This window comes from Bubalus bubalis, chromosome 6 (genome assembly GCF_019923935.1).
Source record: "Bubalus bubalis isolate 160015118507 breed Murrah chromosome 6, NDDB_SH_1, whole genome shotgun sequence".
NCBI lineage: Eukaryota > Metazoa > Chordata > Mammalia > Artiodactyla > Bovidae > Bubalus > Bubalus bubalis.
Window position 1 is genome coordinate 26,481,791 of NC_059162.1, and position 22,171 is coordinate 26,503,961.

General features: G+C 45.5%; 1 protein-coding gene across 1 annotated transcript in view; it reads right to left on the reverse strand.

Annotated features, from left to right (window-relative positions):
- PTGFRN (prostaglandin F2 receptor inhibitor) overlaps positions 1-22,171 on the reverse strand; it is an 80,513-nt gene that overhangs the window by 20,934 nt on the left and 37,408 nt on the right. Inside the window, exons 4-6 of the mRNA XM_006054090.4 lie at positions 16,559-16,939; positions 5,074-5,499; positions 165-584 (exon numbers count right to left, since the gene is read on the reverse strand). Of these exons, the coding sequence (XP_006054152.3) occupies positions 165-584; positions 5,074-5,499; positions 16,559-16,939 (1,227 nt within the window). The remainder of the gene's footprint in view (positions 1-164; positions 585-5,073; positions 5,500-16,558; positions 16,940-22,171) is intronic.

Sequence of the window (22,171 nt, forward strand, 5' to 3'; positions counted from 1 at the left end):
CGCACACATAGTGTATTTAAATACATGCTATATATTTAGATGGGTAAATTGCATGGCATGTGAATTATATCTCAATTAAGCTGTTTAAAAAAAATGAAGACACTGGATCAAAACCCTAGGGTCTCTTCCAGTCAATCTATGACTTATCAAGTTCCCCTGCTCACCTGAGGTTTGGAAGTCTATCTCAATAGGATTGGAGAGACTGGTTGCTGCTTCTCGCCATAGGCTGCCCCTGACAGGAGACCAGGCTGTCACCACACAGCGGTACAGGCCTGCATCTGAGACCTGAGTCTGGTACATTCGATAGCGAAATTCATCTTCCTGCACTTTCTCTAACACAACACCATCCACCCGCGATGCATCTGTCCAGTTCTCCAGCTTCACCACGGAATCCTGGTCCAGGGAAATGATGTACTTGGTTTCGTTGGGACTGGAGAGGTCCCCAACAGGTTTCTCAGCCGTGATGAGAACAGAGTAGCGTGGCGACTTAATATTTTTGGAAGACACTTTGCAAGTCATCTCAAATGTATTTCCGGCAGCGAAGAAAGGCTTGGGCTGCCTTGCCTTCACCACAAGCACAGAATCTGCAATGAAGTACCAGAAAGATGTGATTTCTAACAGGATTAGCTAAATGGATATGCATCTGAAAGCACAATGTCAAGGAAATAGAAATTTATTTGCAAATTGCCGCACAATAGCATTTGGGAAAATCTGGAAACTCAGAAAGAAAATAGCATGTGTCAGGAAGCAGACTGAACACCACCACGCTGCAGGAGGCAGAGCAGTCTGCCTCAATTTAATAGGTGTGAGGGAACAGAGGATTGATGGGTAAGAATTTGCTTTTCAGGATTTTCAAGTCCTTGAGAAGTCTCACCCAGAATGAGAATTTGGGAAGCTACTGGTGCCACCATGGATGTGAGCGAGAACTTGCTTCTAGTAAAGTGGGGAAGATGCAGCTCTAGGCAGTTCCACCTGCCTCTCCCCACTGGGGCTCCCCTGGGTACAAGGATAGTAGCAGAGCAAGTGAGAAATGGGTTCTATCGCTGTTTCACCATACGATGGTAACATTATAGAACAGGTCATTACTAACATGACTGCAACATACACGTGTAGATCTGTGTATGAAGATCTGACTGCAAAGATGCATAGTCATTTCCAGAGATGCAATTAAAATTTAATTAATTTTAATTCTGAACCAGCATCCAAGGCTACTAAAGGTTTAAGTGTGTTACTTACTGTCTGTCAAAAAAAAAAATTAATCTCTAAGCATATACACAGTAGAATTCATCTGTATTATAATATTAATAGCTCAATGCAGGCACTTGGAAGATACCTAAATGTTTGCTGAATGGATGGATAAATGACTTAAATACAACCCTTTTACCCTTTAATGATATAATTCTGTAACCCATCCAGTTACAGAACAAAATTTTTATGTTGGGGTTTTTTGAGGAATAGTTGTTCCACCAAACTATTAGGACAACACATATGTTACAGGGTCTCTCCAGAATTACTGATTCTTGAGGTTCCACCGAGCCATTCACATTCTTTCTTGAAGCTTCAATATGTGAGATTAGAAGAGATAACTAGAGGTTAAACAGGAAAAGAGTTCAAGGACTGTGTCCTTAGGCATCTAATGTTTGAGGGTCAGAAAAGTAAACAGAAATCAGCAAAGGAAGCTGAGAAGAGGTCAAGGTTGGAAAACAGCCCAGAGAGGATGGTGTCCCACAAACCAAGGAGAACCCAAAGTATTTCCAAGAAGAGGGAATGATCATCGTGGTAAATCCTGCTAAGTCAAGTAAGATGACTAACCATTAGATTTTGCAATATGTCACTCACTAGTCATCTGGATCAAAAGCCAGACAAGAGGAGATTAGAGAACAGGAGGAGAGAAAGTAGAGATGCTGAGGACAGACAAATCAAAGGAAAGAAATAGGAAGGGGTAGGCAAGGGGTGTGGAGAATAGAAAGATGGAGGTGGGGGAAGCAAGATCAAGATTCAGTTCAGTTCAGTTCAGTCCAGTCGCTCAGTCATGGCTGACTCTTTGCGACCCCATGGACTGCAGCACGCCAGCCTCCCTGTCCATCACCAACTCTGGGAGTTTACTCAAACTCATGCCCATTGAGCGGGTGATGCCATCCAACCATCCCATCCTCTGTCAACTCCTTCTCCTCCTGCCTTCAATCTTTCCCAGCATCAGGATCTTTTCAAATAAGTCAGTTCTTTGCATCAGGTGGACAAAGTATTGGAGTTTCAGCTTCAGCATCTGTCTTTTCAATGAATATTCAAGACTGATTTCCTTCAGGATGGACTGATTGGATCTCCTTGCAGTCCAAGGGACTCTCAAGAGTCTTCTCCAACACCACACTTCAAAAGCATCAATTCTTTGGCACTCAGCTTTCTTTATTGTCCAACTGTCACATCCATACATGACCACTGGAAAAAGCATAGCTTTGACTAGATGATTACTATTACTTTGGCAAAGTAATGTCTCTGTTTTTTAATAATCTGTCTAGGTTGGTCATAACTTTTCTTCCAAGGAGCAAGAGTCTTTTAATTTCATGGCTACAGTCAGCATCTGCAGTGATTTTGGAGCCCCCCAAAATAAAGCCTGTCACTGTTTCCACTGTTTCCCCTCTATTTGCCATGAAGTGATGGGGCCAGATGCCATGGTCTTAGTTTTCTGAATGTTGAGCTTTAAGCCAACTTTTTCACTCTCCTCTTTCACTTTCATCAAGAGGCTCTTTAGTTCTTCTTCGCTTTCTGGCCTAAGGATGGTGTCCTCTGCATATCTGAGGTTATTGATATTTCTCCTGGCAATCTTGATTCCAGCCTGTGCTTCATCCAGTCTAGCGTTTCTCATGATGTACTCTGCATATAAGTTAAATAAGCAGGGTGACAATATATAGCCTTGACGTACTCCTTTCCCAATTTGGAAGCAGTCTCTTGTTCCATGTCCAGTTCTGTTGCTTCCTGACCTGCATACAGATTTCTCAAGAGGCAGGTCAGGTAGTCTGGTATTCAAATCTCTTGAAGAATTTTCTACAGTTTGTTGTGATCCACACAATCAAAGGCTTTGGCATAGTCAATAAAGCAAAGGTAGATGTTTTTCTGGTACTCTCTTCCTTTTTCGATGATCCAAAGGATGCTGGCAATTTGATCCCTGGCTCCTCTGCCTTTTCTAAAACCAGCTTGAACATCTGGAAGTTCACAGTTCAAGTACTGTTGAAGCCTGGCTTGGAGAATTTTGAGCATTACTTTACCACCGTGTTTGAGATGAATGCAATTGTGTGGGTAGTCTGAACATTCTTTGGCATCACCTTTCTTTGGAATTGGAATGAAACCTGACCTTTTCCAGTCCTGTGGCCACTGCTGAGTTTTCCAAATTTGCTGGCATATTGAGTGCAGCACTTTCACAGCATCATCTTTCAGGATTTGAAATAGCTCAACTGGAATTCCATCACCTCTACTAGCTTTGTTTGTAGTGATGCTTCCTAAGGCCCACTTGACCTCGAATTTCAGGATGTCTGGCTCTAGGTGAGTGATCACACCATCGTGATTATTTGGGTTGTGAAGATCTTTTTTGATCAAGATTAGCTTAGCTTTAATTTAAAAAGACCACAACAAGAGATCTAACAGCATGTTAATAGGCCAATGGGCAACAATGGGAGTGATCTAGAAAGATAGGTGTGTTGAGAGGATAGGCTGCGTGGAATTGAGAGTATGGAGGGCTCTCAGTTAGCAGAAGTGAGATTTCTAGCGTACGGTGTAAGCTTGGGAGTGAATAACCCAAACAGGACAAAGGTCATGATGACTAGAGAAGGGGACAGGAGACTGAGAATGAAAGGCTTCTCAACCTCAGATGCACCTGAGAACCATCTTGGGTGCATCTGAAAATTTCAGTGCCCAGATTGCAAGTAACCTCAGGCCGGTTAAGACAGAACTTCTTGTGCGACTTCAGCTTCAGTACTTTTTTAAAGCTCCTCGGGTGACTCCAACGTGCAGCCAAATATGACCCAGTGCCTATAAGGATCATGAAGACAGCAGGACAGAGGGGCTGTGAAACAAGAGTGAGCATCTGCACAGAATGCATGGGGAGGACCCAGGAGTGATGGGAATGAGAGGAGGTTCAACCATCTGATGACTGGAGACCTGAAGTTGGATGTTTTTAGGGAGGAGGGAAAAGGGCCTGGAGGCTGCAGTGAGGGACGAGGGACCTGCCCCATCTAGACTGGGTTACACAGAGAGAAGAAAACAGCACCTCAGGAAGACTCCAGGGAAAATGGTGTCCTTGGGGAGAGGTAGGTGGGGCGTGTTTACTGGGAGGAAGAGAAAGGAATATTCAGAGATGAGGTCAGGAAGCAGGAGATTTTGCCAAGTTCTAGAGGGCCCAGTGTGGGGTTTGGGGATTTCAGAGGCGTGGCAATGAGGCTGCAAAAGCATGTGGAGGGCTGTGAAGGAGGACCCAGGAGGGTCTTCCTGCAGTGACGGACTAGACCGAGGATAAAAGCCTTGACCAGTCTGATGTCCTAAGGCACACAGGGCTCTGAGCATTCAGGAGGAGGCTGCATCAAAGAAACTGGTTCCCTGAAGTTCTTTTCAGCTCTCCCCAGGAACGGTCTCTCTGAATGGGTGACTGGCCGCTCAGGGGCAGGTGCCATGGCCTGGGGCTGCCCACTCACTCTGGAATGTGCCTCACATATCTCGAATGTGCCTGCGTCCAGCAGGAACTCATGGACACTGAAACACCCCCAAAGGACTGTGTGAAGTTTGGCTTGAGACCAGCCAATGGAGCAAGAGTGCTGATGGCTTCTCTGGGCACCTGTGAGCTCCCGCGAGATGATCTTCTATCTTCAACCAAGCCCCAGCCCTCTCATTAGGACTTATCCCTCTCAGGGTCAGCACTGCAAAGGGATTCATGCTGAGGATAAAAGGAACAGTCTCTTGACTGCATTTCTTAGATTCCTCGTGTAAAGGGAGACCTGCAGGGTGACTGTGAATCTGAAATGCAGAGCAGGACGACCGAAGCCAAAACAAACCAAAAACGTTCATGAATGAGAAGAAAGCGCCTACCTTCCAACGCCCAAAATATGTTGATGGGCTTGGAGAAGACGTCCTTGCTCTTCACCCAGCTATTGTTACGCTGTTTGGTCCAGGCAGACACAACACAGTAATAATTGCCCCTGTCTTCCTCTGTAGTCCTTTGGATCCGGAAATTGAACGTGTCCGGGTGCTCCTTAGAAAAAATGAAGTCTCCCTCCCGGGCCCGCTGCTTGCTCCGCTCTCCGTACTTGAGTGTCCAGTCCCCATTCATGACGGCCAGGAGCTCGCTGGTCACCACGTCATCGTTGCGCCGGTTCACCCTGTAGTACCAGGACACTGTGAAGCGGACGCTCGCCTCTGGGTTCTTCACATCCACTATCCGGCATTCCAGCTCGGTGAGGTCGTCTGAGAACTCAGGGACCTTAGAAGCATTCAGGTATACCTGATAGTCTGGTTCTGAACAAGAGGGGGCCAGGATAAAATAAAAAAAATCAATCAATCAAATCAGACACAGCAATTTCCCAAGAATAAACAAAAGGAACAAGACAAGCACTATTCTTGTCCTGACGATTAAATGCCCATCCTACCAACTACAGTGAAAGAAATAGAAGTCTTTACAATGCACAGGAAGGATCCTCTGAGGTTGTCACAAAACTTGGTATCACAAGTTTTGTTATCACAAAACTTGACAAACACTGGCCCCACTATGACTCTCAAGAAAAACTCCCAAGGCCAGAAGCTAAATATCTCCAATCAGAGTCTTTATCTTTCCAGAGGGTTGGGGTCGGCTGTCAGTTTCCCCTGGAGGTTAGTCTTTTGAGAATCTCTTAACTGGTATCCATGCTCGACCAACATGTCCTCTAGCATGCCAGGCAGTGCCCAGAGACCTCCAAAGCCCCTACTGGAAAATCTCAGAATACATTTTGTTCTTGAGGCCAGTCAACCCCCCATGGCTCCGGTTCCTGCCATCCTTGGCTTTGCCCAAAGGTAAGGTCCTCATTTCCCCATGTATGTTGGTTGCTCAGTCATGTCCACCTCGTTGTGACCCCATGGACTGTAGCTGGCCAGGCTCCTCTGTTCATGGGATTCTCTAGGCAAGAATATTGGAGTGGGTTGCCATTCGCCTCTGCAGGGGATCTTCCCTACCCAAGAGATTGAACCCAGGTCTCCTGCATTGCAGGCAGATTCTTTACCCTCTAAGCCACCAGGGAAGTCCCCATGTATAGTCATACTTAAACTCCCCAAATAGCAATTTTTTTCCACTGACACACGTAACTCTCCCATTCAATTCCGCCAACCCTGAAGCTAGCTCACCGTGATCCTGGCTCTAGTAAAGCCTGCTCATGATGACCACTCTGCTCCTCGCCAGGCAGGCTCTGATGAGGGAGGGAGGGAAGTCAGCGTTCTCCTCATGTCCCCACTGCCGCTGTCACAGGCTGGTTCTTTTTCACTTGTATAAAAAGCCCTCCTGCTACGAGGGTCATGTTGGCATCTAACCCATTTCTGCAACTCAACGTTTCACAGCCTCCCAGAAACTCCTACGGGGCCCCTTCACGCTTCCTTCCCTCCACCACCACCCTCTCTGGGTGTCGCACCTAGTCATCTGAAGTCCTCTGTTCATCACACTCTCACACCTCTGGTGACCTGTCTGCCGAGGCCTCTCCTCTTGACTTCTCTACAAATGCACTCTCATTCTTTCATCTCCTCTGTGCCCCCTTCCTGGGTCCCCAGAGTGTGACACCCTTTCTCTGTGCTCCCATAAGCAGCAAGTTACTCCCTGCTTGAAGGTCTTGTCCCCAAGCTCCAAAAACACAGCCTTCTATGCAGCAGTCACTTGGTGTGAAGCCTTTTAAAAAGGCTACATTTTTCTCCTGTAGCGCTTTGCCTGTTAGGAGAAGAATAATTCTACCTACACAGAATTTTCCATTTGTCAATACGATACTCACATCACCTCCATCAGATGGTTTAGTTTTATTTAATGTTGCTTTTATTTATGACTCATACAAATTATAAACTGCTGAGGTCAAGGAACTGTTCTTTTGTGATTTATACTTCTAACGAAATGTATAACATCATGACTTCCCCAAGAGTGATTCAGTGGCCAGGAAATGGAAAGAACTCAAAATCTTAATTCCCTCAAATGTCATATTCACAAGCATTTAGTTGCAAGTGAGGCTGGACCCCGTGCCACAAAAAGTTCAATCAATGCTGCTCTGCCTGCCGATGAGAGAATGTCCTCAGTGACACGGATGTTACAGAGAAACACGCTAGAATATCATCTGCCACCTTGTCTCAGAGGTGAATGTGTTGAAGATGCATCGCTGGGGGGTTTCCTGGCCCTGGGCAGAGTGCTAACACACACACTGCCTCTCCAGCAACTGCTGACTCAGGAGCTGACACTGAAATGTCACATGCATAGGGCAAGGCATTCCCAAATGACCCCACATCCAGGGTTTCAGATCCTTCCCTCATGTCAGAGTTTGGCACAGCAGCAGGGGTGAGGACAAGGTAAACCAAGTTTACTTAATGCGAAAAGGACAGACTTGAACAGGTTGTGCATGCAGCAGACTGCCCTCCTCAGTCCTGGCAGGATCAGCCACGAACACCGCATCACCAGAGTCCTCTCGAAGCAGCAGCAACCTGCTGCACTCTGACCCTTCCCATGGGTCACCACATTAACCTGAACAACAAACCGTGAAGCCGTAACGAGCAGTAGTGAGGAGCCAGGGGTCTGGAAGACAGACTGGGTCTGAACCTGACTGTGCCATGACTGGCTGTGTGACACTGGGCAGATTACTCAACCTCTCTAGTGGTTCATCTGCAAAAATGGGGAGAATAACAGTAACCACCTCATGATGTTATCATGAGGATTAATAGTTAAAATATAGGTGAAAGTGCTTAGACTGGTTGCTTAGTCCTGGGGTTGGGGGGAGAGAGGGTATACTGGCAGAGGCAGGTGGGGAGCAAGATGAATTGGGTTGCAAACATGTTATTGTTGAGATGCCATGGAGACACCAAGTCAAGATGCCAAGGACAAAGCTTGGTGCCATCGTTTGAACCTGGAGACTAAGAAAGAGCTGGGGCCAAAGCAGGGGAACAAACACACCACCCCCCACAAACAAAGACAGCCGGCTCCTCCCTGTACCTTTTCAACCACTGTTCCTGGTACCAGACCCCATTCTTCACCCCTGTGCCCATTCCCACTCTCCATGCAGACGGTCCCTAGGTCTCACAATTCTACCTCCTCAGCGTCTCTGCCACTTCTCGATGTCCAGGGCTCACACATAGTAGATGCTAGATAGATATCTGTGCATAGAAGTGAAAACCTCACAACCTCCACTCCCATCCTGGCTCTCTGCCTCCATCCAAGACTATCGTGATAACCTTCCAACGTGCCTCTCAGTTCACACCAGCACTAGGGCATCTGTTCAAGAAGGCTGCCATGGCTTTTCCTCTCATCTACTGAGTTAGGGTTTCCCTGGTGGCTTAGCAGTAAAGAATTCTGCCAGTGCAGAAGACGGGTTTGATCCCTGGGTCAGGAAGATCCCCTGGAGAAGGGCATGGCAATCCACTCCGGCATTCTTGCCTGGAGAATCCCATGGACAGAGTCTGGAGGGCTATAGTCCATGGGGTCACACAGAGTCAGATACAACTGAAGCAACTGAGCGCACACACACACACACACACACACACACACACACACACACACACACTGAGTTAAGAACACACTCCCCAGCCTGGTATTCAAGGCCCTACATAACTGCTCTGTCCAGCCCCACTGCCCGCTTCCCTCAGTATCCACTCTAGACTCCACTCCCTCATCGCCTCCTCTGCCTTCTTCCTGCTGTCGCCTCTGCCTGAGCGCCTGGGACACCTGCTGAGTCAGGCGCTAAGTAAATGACTGAACAGATTCCTCTCCTCTGCTCCCCACAGAGGGTCTGTTTAAGTCTGTGTATTCAAATGTGGAGCGAGGACAGCACAGGGGCTACAGCACGTGTACATCTGGTCGCAGGAATTCCAGCTTGGCAGAAGAGCAAAGTCTCTTCGTTGACAGGCTGGTCTCCTTGCTCTCTGTTAAAACTAAATCTTAGGTCCCCAGAGGAGGAACCCAATTAAAAAACAAACAGACACGTGGATTTTTGTGAACTTACAAGGCGTAAGTTACAGTAGTTTAAAGCGGTGGCCCCTAATCTTTTTTGGCACCAGGGACCAATTTCGGGGAAGACAATTTTTCCATGGGCTGTGAAAGGGGGGAGGTGGTTTTGGAATGACTCAAGTACATTACACTTATTATGCACTTTATTTCTAACCCAATGCCACTGGTGATCTAATAGGATACTGGTCTGAGGCCTGGAAGTTGGGGACCCCTGGTTTAGAGGATGCTCAAAGGTCATCTGAACTATCCCCCAGCCTTGGAGATCGTCTTTCAGACTTACACTCCTAGAGAAGATAGGACTTCACTGCATCTGACTGGTAGGGGTGTGCGTGGGTTCTTATTTCCTTTTTGTTTTGGTGCATGTGTGGAAATCTTCCTTTATTGCTGTTTCACAATTTTTAAAAACTGTTGGCAGAGATTGGGCCTGTTCCTCATGGTCCAAGGTACACAGACCTCACTCTGAACAGACAGAAACAGCCTCTCCTACTAAACAGGAAGGCCTCCTTTGAACTCACCAGCCCGTCCCACCTCTACTTCTTATTCAGCAAACGTTCAGAGAGACCCTACCACCTGCCAAGCTCCCTGCTCTCTAAGGACTTTCCTTGAACATTGCCTTGAATTTCAGTTACATGTCTGTTTGCTTCACGGACCTTCATTAGGGCCCTTCACTGGGTCTGGGACCCCCGACTTGATTCATCTGTGTGTGCTGTGCATACAGTGCCTTGTACATAAAAGACATTAACACACTTGCTGAATTGGACTAAATTTAATACTTTGCATAAAAATGCTCATTTTCAGCATAAGCATTCCACTACTGATTACTGCTATATTCTGCTTGATCTCATCAAGAAATCATCTAAGAACGTAATGGTGGTTATGTTTAAAAAATGCTTATCAGTGAAAGATGCATACTAAAGTATTTAATGGCAAAATGACATGATGTCTGGGATGTGTTTTAAATTCTTTCAGAAGGAAAAAAAAGAGGGCAGCAGGGGAAAAAAAGAGAGAGAGGAACAGGGTGTGTGTGTGTGTGTATCCAGGGGAGGGAAGAGAGATGAAGACCTCAAAATATTGGTAATTGTTGAAGCTGGTGGTTTGTTCTACTACTGTGTAAACTTCTGTTCCAAAAGCTTAAAACAAACAGCCCACCCACATAGTCAACCCTTTCACAGAATACTGAGGCCAGCGTAAGGCACGACATCACTAACCTTCCAGAAACAAAGATCTCCCCCTAACCTGTCTCCCAGGTCAACCTGCTCACTTACACATCACCTCCCAAAGCTTTCGCCTCCCATAGTACAAATCCTATCACCACCAAGAAAGACTTTATTTTTTGATTATGGATTATTAAACTCCTTTGTTACTACTTTCAAGACAATGAAAATATTCAGGATTATTGGCTAGTGTGTAAAAGCAGGTATTTTGTGCCTACTGCATGCAGGAACCTGAACTGGGGGTTTCCATGGGTTACCTCCTCCTTTTACTCTCACAGTTCTGTGCGGAAGGTACAAGAATACTAAGAACTGGAATGTGTGCAGGGCCTCCTGTGAGCCAGGGACCACGCCATGTACTTTCCTTGCAATCTCGTTTAATCTTCAGAATATCCTTATGTAATAGGTACTACTTATTTACGTACATTTCCTAAACAAAAACAAAGCTAAAACCAAAGCTCAAAGGAGATTAAGTTCAAAGACTAAGGTCTTGCATGGTGTAGGGGAGCAGAATCATAGGAGAGGCTCTGGCTCCATGGCCTGGCTTCCACTAGCACCAAACTGCACATCATTACACACCCAAAGATTAATGCTTCTCAAGGCCGGCTCCATCCCAGAAGACAAGAGTGATGATAACAGCTGAGGCACTAATCCTGAGCTGTGTACAGTGCCATGTTCTAATACCCACTTTGAGGCTTAGTTAACTTAGAAGAGCTAATTAGATGAACAGGCTGCACGCACACATCAGAAGAAACAGCAGGAACTGGGCCTTGGTTTCTGCCAATGCCGATTTTATCATCCTGAACTGGGCAGGTACTTTAGAGGCGGCTGAATGAGCTGACTGTCAAAGAGCTGCCACCATCACCATTGGTACGTGTATGCGTGCTCAGTCGCTAAGTCGTCTCTGACTCTTTGCAACCCCATGGACTGTAGCCCGCCAGGCTCCTCTGTGCATGGGATTTCCCAGGCAAGAATACTGGAGTAGATTGCCATTTCCTCCTCCAGGGGATCTTCCCATCTCAGGGATCGAATTCACGTCTCTTGTGTCTCCTGCAATGGCAGGTGGATTCTTTACCATACCACAATTAAATATTCTCTAACATTTAAACAGAGAAGACTATAAATAAGCAGCTGTTATTGGTGGGGGTGGCGCTTTACCCCACTTAGGAAAGCTGTTATGATGAGGTTGCATTCAGCATCATGGATTTCAGGGCAACAGAGATAACATTATTTGAATGGGATACCAATGCCCCACACCCCAAGTGACACTTGTTCCATTTTGTTTTTTCTTTCTTCATCCTCACTCACTCCTCCCAGAGAAAGAAGAAAAAGTTATCAGATTTGGGGGGGGCATAAGGGCTAGGTGTGCTCAACTCGGCTCCTCTTTAGACCCACACATTCCTCTTTCTCCATGTCCTAAGACACCCCCAATGGCTTATTTTTTTCCCCATGATTTATTTAGTTAAGAGCTTGATGGAGAACAGCATGTTCTATATTGACTCTTCCTCCAAAACACCAATCAGTAACTGCCACTGCCACCACGAAAATGTGTGGAGCACTTAAGTGCCAGGCACTGCCCAAGGCACTTCATACGCATTATCCCACAAAGCCAAGAAAACCAAAGCTTAGAAATCACAGGCATCAAGCCCGAGACAGCAGGCCTAGAAGGTGGTGGAGCAGGACTCCATCGCTCTGCGGCCTTCAGAGATAATCTTGGACAGACAGCGGATTGTAGTTGCCTGTAAAATTCTGCAGATCTAAACCTTATCTTCTATAGACGGCAAAGAACTTTCAAATCTCTCCCAAGTACTTAGCAGATTAACAGCTCCTTTTAAAGAAAAATAATTACCTTCCTCACTGGCTCTCGGCTGGAAGAGGGGACAGTCCTCGAGTGGAGAAGAATGCAAATTAAGTGCCTAAGCCGGAATAGCAGAACTCGGCTCTGCCTCCTCCCGCTCTCCTATCTGAAGCCGGTGGAACCCTCTCCAATTAACACCACAGAAGTCTGGGACTTCGGGCAGACAGCTCAACCATGAACTGATTAGTATCCAACTCTCACCAAGGGCTCATTTAAGACATCTGATAGCAGAGAGATGGCTTAATATGCAGATTAACCAGCCATTGCTCCAGATTCTCTATAGTTTTAGCCATATACTAAATGGGATAGACACAAGGCAACACTTGTCCTCTGTAGTAACTCAGCTTCTTACAAAAACTCCTTCATACACTTAAGGTTTATGCCCTTGGCTTTTATAGGGAATGGATATAAGAAACATCCATTTAAACAATCACCTCGAGTTTTTGTAAAAGAACAGTTGAAAGCACTGTCCGTTATGTTATCTGATGCCCCTTAAAGAAAAAGCACGTGATATATTCAGTGCCAATAAAAAGTTTGTTTCTCTTTTATTTGTTTTGTATATGCAGAAGAGGACTGCATAATTACATCTCTTTTTGCCTCAACTCTCCAAAACTTCAGAGGCAAATTCAGTACTCAAATGCAATAACTAATTCATCCCAACCATCTTGCCATATCTATTCTTTGATTTTTTTTTTACCCCTTTTGATCTTGATTTTATTTTTGTGCCTCCTGCTTTAAATTGGACTTCGTTTTGCAAGCCAACTTATATCTTTTTCCCTTCAAAAGTAGGACATCCATCCTAAGCAAAGAGGCTTTTTCTTACCCTCTAAGAAAAATCATAGCCCTCTCAGATGCTACAAGTGCTCTTGGACTTGACAGACCCATTCATGCCTTTGCCCTAATCTGTCTGGTTAATACGGTGAACATGAGAAGACCCCAATCAGCTTCAACCCCTCACCTACTTAGTGCACCAACCCCAAGCAAATGAGAACAAGGACCACTCAGCTTTTAGGATTTTATGCTCTCAAGCTTCAGGAGTCAAGCTGATTCCCAAAGTCAAAATGTTTCCACTCAGGATGACAATACTTGGGACAGACCCTCCTTAAGATAAAAACACTTGGGACAGACTTGACCCACAGCCATAATTCATCCAAGCCATTCTAAACATTTTTTTTGAAATAAAAGAAACAAGCATTAACCATTGCGCAGATTCTATTTTCCAAAGAGAGCTGCAGTAACGTTTCCCATTTCACACGCCCTTTTTGCAAAGTGACCTTGCTCGTCTCCCATTAAGAGACGGGGTCTCTTTCTCTACTCCTCTGAACTTGGACAAACTCGGTAGTGGGCCTGGCCAATAGGAAACAGTGGAAGTGTGTTGTGCCAGTCCCAGGGACAGCTTTTAACTAGCCTGGCACTTCCACTTCCTGTGTCTTGGCAGTCAGCTGCCATAAAAGGAGCATGACTGTCCCGAGAAGACAGTGCCATAAAAAGCACCACAAGGAAAGGGCCTGGATGAGACACCATGTGGGGACAGAGAGAGATGCCCCAGAATATGGTGACAAATGCATGAGAAAGCCATCTGGAAGGGGATCCCCAGCCCAAACTGTCCTAGCTGTCACCACGTGCATCAGAGATGAATCTTGACTCGTTCCCTAATTCCTGACCCTCAAAATTGTAAGCAAAGTGAAAATCAGTGGTTTTCAAATGGGGACTGGGACAGTGTCTTAACTCACACTATGGTGAAGATCAAATATTTAATGCATGTAAAGCCTCTGGCCCAGTCCCTGGCATGCAGTAAGTGTTCAACACATGGCAGTGATCATTTTTAACTGGTCTAAGTAACAAAACTGAGCATTTTGAGTCATACCTGCACAGGGAGCCGGCTTTCTCAAGAGCTCTTTTCTGACAACACTCCACAGTCACACAGCATAAGATGACCTATATAAATAGAATACTTCCTGTCTTATTACCTCCAACTGGCCGCATGTGGCATGGCATCGACATGCATATGCATACGTGTTGTAAATCTAGAGAATGTCACATAGTGTCAAGCCATGCCTGATCCCTGCCGGGCAGAGAATCCTTTCGGGAGGTCCTGGGGGAAGATCAACTGCTGTACTCGTGCCCAACTTGCCTTCTGACAAATGTCCAGAGAGCTTCGTGGTGTGAGGCGCAGGCACACGGAAGGAGGAGAGATTTAAGGGAAGACAAGAATACCACTTGCACTTCTGGCAGGTTTACCCGTGTGCCTCTGAATATTCTGAGCTGAACATTACTGCTTTCTCTGCAATTCTTCTTTTCCGATGCACATACTTTAACATATCCGTGTGTTGGTGCTGCCTTATCTCCCCATCTGCCCAGTGTTTACCGAGGGTCCATTACTTGCAAAGGTGCGGGGTGGAGGTGGGAGGGGGTAGGTCAGTCAGGACAAAGCACACTGACAGCTTTCCCAACAGCGGTACCGAACCCTTAGGAGAATAACTGAACCTTTCCCCGCAATTTAGTCTCCTTATTTCTTCCCACTCTCCGGAGAACACAGCCACCAACAAATCCCTCCTAGCTAAAAGAGCCCATTCCCTCCCAGAGCTCCCATCCTCTTCCTGCCAGTCCCGCCATCTCCCCCCAGGGTAGGCTGGGATCAATGCAGGAGGACTTCAAAGAGGCCCTCAAATTGGAGTGCAGGCAGCACTTTCTTTCAAAAAAAAAAGAGAAAGAAAAAAAACCCGCCAGAGCTGTGAGTCTAAGCCAGTGGGGGAGGGGTGCAGGAGGCAGGGGTGGGATCTGACAGCAGGACTCGACGCACCAAGGATCAGGGCTGTGAGACACATTCAGCTTGAGATGAAAACTCTTCTTTCGGTGCTGACAACATCTGTTTTATTTTGAAGGTTGCTAAGGCGAGTTCTAGCTGGGCTAACATTGTTCCAGTTCAGTACTTCATAGTGAGTCTCTTTGCGCAGGGTTCAGGCGGCAGGAATAAAAGCTCGCCAGATAAACCCCGCTCCTTTCACTCTGCAGATATCAAAGAATCACTTTGCTACCAGGGATGACTAACAGCCCGCCTCGTCTCGCTCTGAATTGGAAGGACCCTCTGCTTACTTTCTTATTACTCTTCCTCTCCCTGCCCCCCTTCTGTCCCTACTTGCCAACTCCCCATCTCTGCCAAATAATGGCTTATTAGGAAGAAACAAGACAGTGAATGTGCCACTAGCCTGGGAGAAGATTTCAATGCAGAGACAAGAAAGGGCTGAGGAATGAGCTGGGGCTCATGGAGCGAGGATGTATAGCATTAAACAAAGGAGGAAATGATTTCCTAGCCTTTAAAGATCGGTTTCATCTCCTAGTAGAGCAATGCCAAATGCCTTCATGTGGGCTTAGAATGGTCAGAGGACAGTAGACAGATCAAGTTCAAAACAGGGAAGAGGCTGACCCGCAGGCCTGTGTCCATCTTTGCAGTAATGGACGTGGGAAGCAAGGCGCTCCACACTCCACTTGGTCCCATCCTGCCTAAGTTCACTTGCAATTAATTACAAGATGGTAACAAAATTAGGAAAAGCACTCAGAAAAATAAGAGATGGGGAGGATGACAGTGGTAAAAAAAAAAAAGAAGAAGAAGAAAAGGATATGACAATGACCTTCATATATATGACAAGTAGCAACTGCATGAGTGGCAATGTGGGCAACAGTTGAGGGCCACTCTGCCCCTCCCCAGGGAATCAGACTTGGGGAGAGGACCCTCCAGAAAAGGTGGGGAAACAGGAAGGCCCTTACATTTAATTTGTATCTGCAAAAAAAAAAAAAAAAAAAAAAAAATCATTTTGGGATGCCAGGGCATTCAGTGAAAAACTGTGTTCCATTAACTGAAGGAATTCTTTTTCTTCCCTGAGCTTTAGAAAGCAGCAGCTCCCCCTACCAGAGAACACCTAGGAGTCTAGGGAAAAGAGAGGGAGAATGGCGGTGCGCTCCCTCCAACAAAGATCCATCTCAAAGAGCCAATCAGCAGGACCCCCGAGCCTGCAAATCTCTGACCACAAAAGGAAACTGTATCCTCTCAAATGAGGGTATTGAGACAACTGAGGCCACATCATCTAAACATCTCCCTTGACTGCCAGATTCTGTTTCAGCCAGTTTTGCTTTCTCTCCTCCCCAGCTTGGGATATCCAGGAGAAAGTATGCTTGTCGATATCAAGGATGCCACAATAATGCAAAACACACAGCTCCTTGACTCCTCTCCAGATCCCAGGGGAAGGATTAAGCCAGAGAGGTGAAGAGCCACCCTCCAAAACCACTCACCTAGCCAGGTCACAGTCACGGCAGCCGGAGCCGACACGGCCTCCGCCACCTTGTGCCAGCTCCTGTTGTGTCCGGGGGTCCAGAGCGCCACATGGCAGAAATAGTAGCCAGCATTTTCTTTGCTGACATCTCGAACCAGTAGGTGGTAGGAGCGGGCATCCGTGTGACTCAGAGCCACACGAGGAGAGCTGTGCACCAGGGAATCACGGTCCAGCCGAGCCAGCACACGGGAGCCAGGCAACGTGCTGTCGGGCGTCCGGCTGAAGGACCACGTCACCTCAGGTCTGACATCGTCCGCTCGGTCCGTCGTGATGTTGCAAGCCAGGCCCAGGTCCTTGCCTTCAGCTACAGACACATTCCTGGCCACAGCTGCTCGGAGAACTGGAAAACCAAAAACAAGGTCATCGAGATAATCTCAGTTACATTTGCCACTTCCACTCCATCCCCTTAGATCACCTCCTTTTACCTTCTTATGTACGACATTCAAGTTAGGAGACTTGGTACAGTTTTATGTGCTTGAGAAATATACTGAATAAATGAACGACATATTTCTTTTTATTGCATTAAAACAATAACAGCAGCAAACACTTATATAGATGCTTCTATATGCCAGGCACTCTTCTGAGTGCTTTATAAATATCATCTTCAAAACAACCCTCGAGGTGGTTCTATTATCATCTCCATTTTACCAATAAGGCAACTGAACCACAGAGAAGTTAAGTAACTTGCCCAATGTCACACAGCTACTATGTGGCAGGGTTAGGATTCAAATTCAGGCTGCCTGCCTCTAGGGACTCTGCTCTTCAGTGTTACACCATCATGACATTCATTACCATTTGAAAACAACTCTGTTGAACATCACAAAACTAAATTTATATTTTCTCCACATGCATGATAGACTTGGGTGACTTTCAGAGAAAGGATAGCTCAGCTCTGGCTGGTACATACTGTCACTCGGGGGCTAGGAGATGGAAGGTAGAAGTGAGGGTAAAACCGTCTTCTGGGTGAAACGGGGTTGGGGATGTAAACAGAAGGACTGGGAAAGGGAAACCAGACCACATGCCTAGCAGGTCAAGTCTCCCAAATGTACTTAGAGCATCATTTATGCTGTTCTACACCCCCACCTTAAAGTCAAGGATAAAGGATATTCTAAAACCAAAACACAGTGATTTCTGGACAATGCCACTGCCCTCTCTCATTAGTGTGGATAATTAAAAGTAAACTATATTTAGATGGAGCACTGAAGGATTTGGTGTGACAGTCCCCAGGCAGATCTGTTTTCAGCATTCCCCTATCAAAGCTTTTTATATGGAAACATTTTATTTTAATCGAGGGATTTTTTTGCAAAGAAGTTGAACATCTGTAATCAGAGTAGAAAAACCTTCAACACGTGGTAATACTCCGGGAACAACTGCTTAGATGATGGGGAGCCGACACCTCCCAGGGGATTCAAGTGGAAGCACAGCACAGGCCTGGTCTTCCAGCCAGAGTTGCTCAGCATCGGCTACAGACCTGGGTCAGCTCAGCGACAAACGCTGGCACTTGGTTCAGAAAAGACCCAACCTCCCGAACCCATGTGCTTTGAAGTAAATGACTTTCATTATAGATTTTTTCCAAAGACTGAAGATACTTCAAACACGAGTTTCAGGCCAAGTTCAAGCTTCACTTTGATGAAGACAGAAAATGAGGTAGGCATAGTATTAGAAAAAGGAATTTAAAGTCTAATTTCTAACCATCACCCACCTCCTTCCAAAGTCTTCCTCTTCCTTCACCCCTTTAAAGAAGCCAAAAACAATATGAGATATCATTTGAGAGGAGTCAGGAAACTGCTGCTCTGAGCCCGTGCTGCCGTTTGAACCACTCCATGTGCAACAGACAGAGACTCTGGAATCTACCAGAGTTGCTCTGTGCCAGCCACCACTACACCAGTTTAAAAGAAGGCCCAGGAGGGAGCCAGCCAAGAAAAGAAGTAGACAGCAAGCAACTGTGGACAGGAGGCATGGAGAAAACGGATTCTCGCATTTAGAAATATTAGCATCTCTGTAACAATATAGTTCGCTTTCTAATTTTTTTCTCTGCAAGTGGCTAAATATCTCATCACATAACTCAGCACAGTTTTTACATGTTCTATGGGATCGGAGGGTTCACTACTGGAATGGGATGAAGTACGGTGAAGGGAAAAAGGAAATCAGTTCTAAGGACTCATAGAGGAGACTTCAGACAAAGTCTGTGATGGTGTAAGCTTTCTCCTACTGGATATAACTGACCCTATAAATTAAGACACCAGGTTAAGCATTACAGGGGGGTTTACCGCCACCTACATGGTACAGCCCCACCATGTACGTCACTTTGTGCCATTTATCATAAGAATGCAATAAGAATAGTTAAGAAGTTAGCTATAGACCACTTCATAGCAGCACTATTTACTATAGCCAAGACATGGAAACAACCTGTGTCCATCAACAGATGAATGGTTAAAGAAGATGTGGTGTATATAGACAATGGGTTATTACTCAGCCATAAAAAAGAATGAAAGTTAGCCATGTGCAACAGCATGGATGGACCTGTAGGGAATTATACTTAGTGAAGTAAGTCAGACAGAGAAAGACAAATATTATATTTTTACTTATAGATGGAATCTAAGAAATAAACAATATAACAAAAACAAACAAACAAAAAGGTTCACAGATGCAGAAAACAAACTAGTGGTTACCAATGGGGAGGGGGGAGGTGGGGGGGGCAAGACAGAGGAAAGGGAGACTTCCCACGGGTTAAGAATCTGCCTAGCAATTCAGGGGACTTGGGTTTGATCCCTGGTCGAAGAACTAAGCCCTACAACTAAGACACAGGGCAACTAAGCCTGCATGCTGCAACCACAGAGCCTGCACGCTGCAACCACGGAGCCTGCACATCACAAGGAAAGATCCTACACGGCATATTGAAGATCCTGCATGTTGCAACTAAGCTCCAACACAGCCAAATAAATAATACAAATTAGTAAATACTCTTTAAAAAAAAAGATAGAGGCAGGGAGTCAAGAGGCAAGAAGTACTAACTACTAAGTAGAAAGTAAGTAAGATTCAAGGATGTAATGCACAGCACAGAATATAGAGCCAATATTTAAAAATAACTTTAATGGAGTAAATGGGGCTTCCCTGGTAGCTCGGATGGTAAAGAATTTGCCTACAATGCAGAAGACCTGGGTTCAACCCCTGGGTCAGGAAGATCCTCTGGAGAAGGGCATGGCAACCCACTCCAGTATTCTTGCCTGGAGAATTCCATGGACAGAGGAGCTGATGGGCTACAGTCCATGGGGTTGGACACGACTGAGTGACTAACACTTTCACTTTTAATGGAGCAAAATCTATAAAACTATTGAATCACAATGTTGTGAAACTAATCAGTTCAATTCAGTTCCTCAGTTGTATCCAAGTCTTGCGACCCCATGGACTGCAGCACTCCAGGCTTCCCTGTCTATCACCATCTCCCAGAGCTTGCTCAAACTCATGTCCATTGAGTTGGTCATGCCATCCAACCATTTCATCCTCTGTCACCCCCTTCTCCTCCTGCCTTCAATCTTTCACACAATCAAGGTCTTCTCCAATGAGTCAGTTCTTTGCATCAGATGGCTAAAGTACTGGAGCTTCAGCTTCAGCATCAGTCTTTCCAAACAATATTCAGGGCTGATTTCCTTTAGGATGGACTGGTTGGATCTCCTTGCAGTCTAAAGGACTCTCAAGAGTCTTCTCCAACACCACTAATATGATATTATAAATCAAATAAACTTAATTAAAAAAAAAAAGAAGCTAGCTAGGGAGAATGCAAGTGTTTACAATGAGAGAAAGACTATCACTCTAGTGCGGTGGTTCTTAATCCAGGATCCACAAAGGGAATTTAAGGAGTCTGTGACATGGATGTGAAAACAAATTGCCTTTCTTTTACTAACCTCTACCTGAAAGACAACATCTCCTCTCATTATGAAACTAAGCAACAAACCAGTTAGCATTATCTGTCCCTGGGATCTTGCTCCCAATAGAAATCAAAGATATTTTCACATTACATTTCAATTGTTGCAGATATCTTAAAATATTATTTCTATTCCTCACTTATCAGAAATTACAGTAGTTGTTAGGTCTGCCACTCTATCTTATTACTTAATGCATTAATAAAACACTGGGCTTCCCAGGTGGCTCAGTGGTAAAAGAATCCAATGCAGGAGATGCAGGTTTGATTTTTGGGTCAGGAAAATCCCCAGGAGTAGGAAATGGCAACCCACTCCAGTATTCCTGCCTGGAAAATTCCGTGGACAGAGGAGGGCTATAGTCCATGGGGCCACAAAAAGTCGGACACAACTGAGAGACTGCATACACACACATGCAATAAAACACTATATTGTTATACAACAAACTTAACTTAAATATTTTTGATAACTATTTTAATGTTATTGTTTTCCTATGTCATCCTCTTTATGTATTTTATTAATTAAAATATATTAACTCTGAAAACGGCTTGTGAGCTTCAAAGGACTGTCAAAGATACCCATGCACAAAAGGCTATGAACCCTCAGGCTTGAGTAAGAGCCAGATGCTACTGCCTGCCTAATAGGCTCAGAGTGTTCAAGTCTTATAACTACATTCTGGGTTTTGTGGCTTGTTTGAAATTAAAAACAACAACAACAACAACAAATCTTTACAACTGAAATTCTTGCATTTGCTAAATCTGAAACTCTTAACCCTTTCTCCTTTTAAACTAGTTGTTTGATGCAAGATGAACATCCAAGGTTTCCTATGTCATATACCTGACAGATCATTCCAGAAAAGGCAGGTGACCTGAATCCATCTGGAAAGTGATTTCGGCAGCCAGGAGAATCAAGATTGAGTGCAACCTGTGGCCCTTCTTGTCGGCACCTCCAACCTGCCTGACTGCCAGTCAAGAACATTGGTCCTGCTTTTTACCAAATTCAGCTCTCGTGCTGTGGTGTAAATTCAGGGGCAAGTGCTCAGGACAGCATGGCTTGCAGAGGAAAAACACTTCCCATGTGTATCGTCGCCTGCTTTCCTTCCCATCTGAGCAACAGAGCGGCCACGCTCTCTTGTTTACAGTCAGGAAACGAGTCCACCCAAGGTCTTCCCGGTTTCCAAAACAGGAGACAGCAGCAACAGCGCAAAGCACTCTGCAATCTGGCAATGTCAGACTCCCAGCAAACCAAGTCATCCAACCACCAGCAGGGACATCCCCCTGAGAAGGTCTCTTTACACCTTCCCTCTGCCGAGCCAGAAGCTCTGTGAGGCTTGGGCACAATCCTCAAGCATCTCTGACCCCAGAGCCCAGGACAGAACTTAGCCCACAGTAGGTTCTCTACTCATGCTTGCTGGACACTGGAGGCACAAATGGCCTGTTTTTCTTGTTTTTCATTTATTTTTATGGGTTTTTGGAAATGTATTTTGCATTTCTTTAATTACTTCTCTAGTAAGAGTAAGATAGTTTTTGGTTATTGTTTTTTAAAAAGATGGTTCACAGATGAAAACAACTCCTTGCATATAGACCCCAGAGTTGGATGCTTCTGGGGTTTGTGTCCTCAAGGAGATAAGAAGAGGCCCAGCCCTAGGGAAT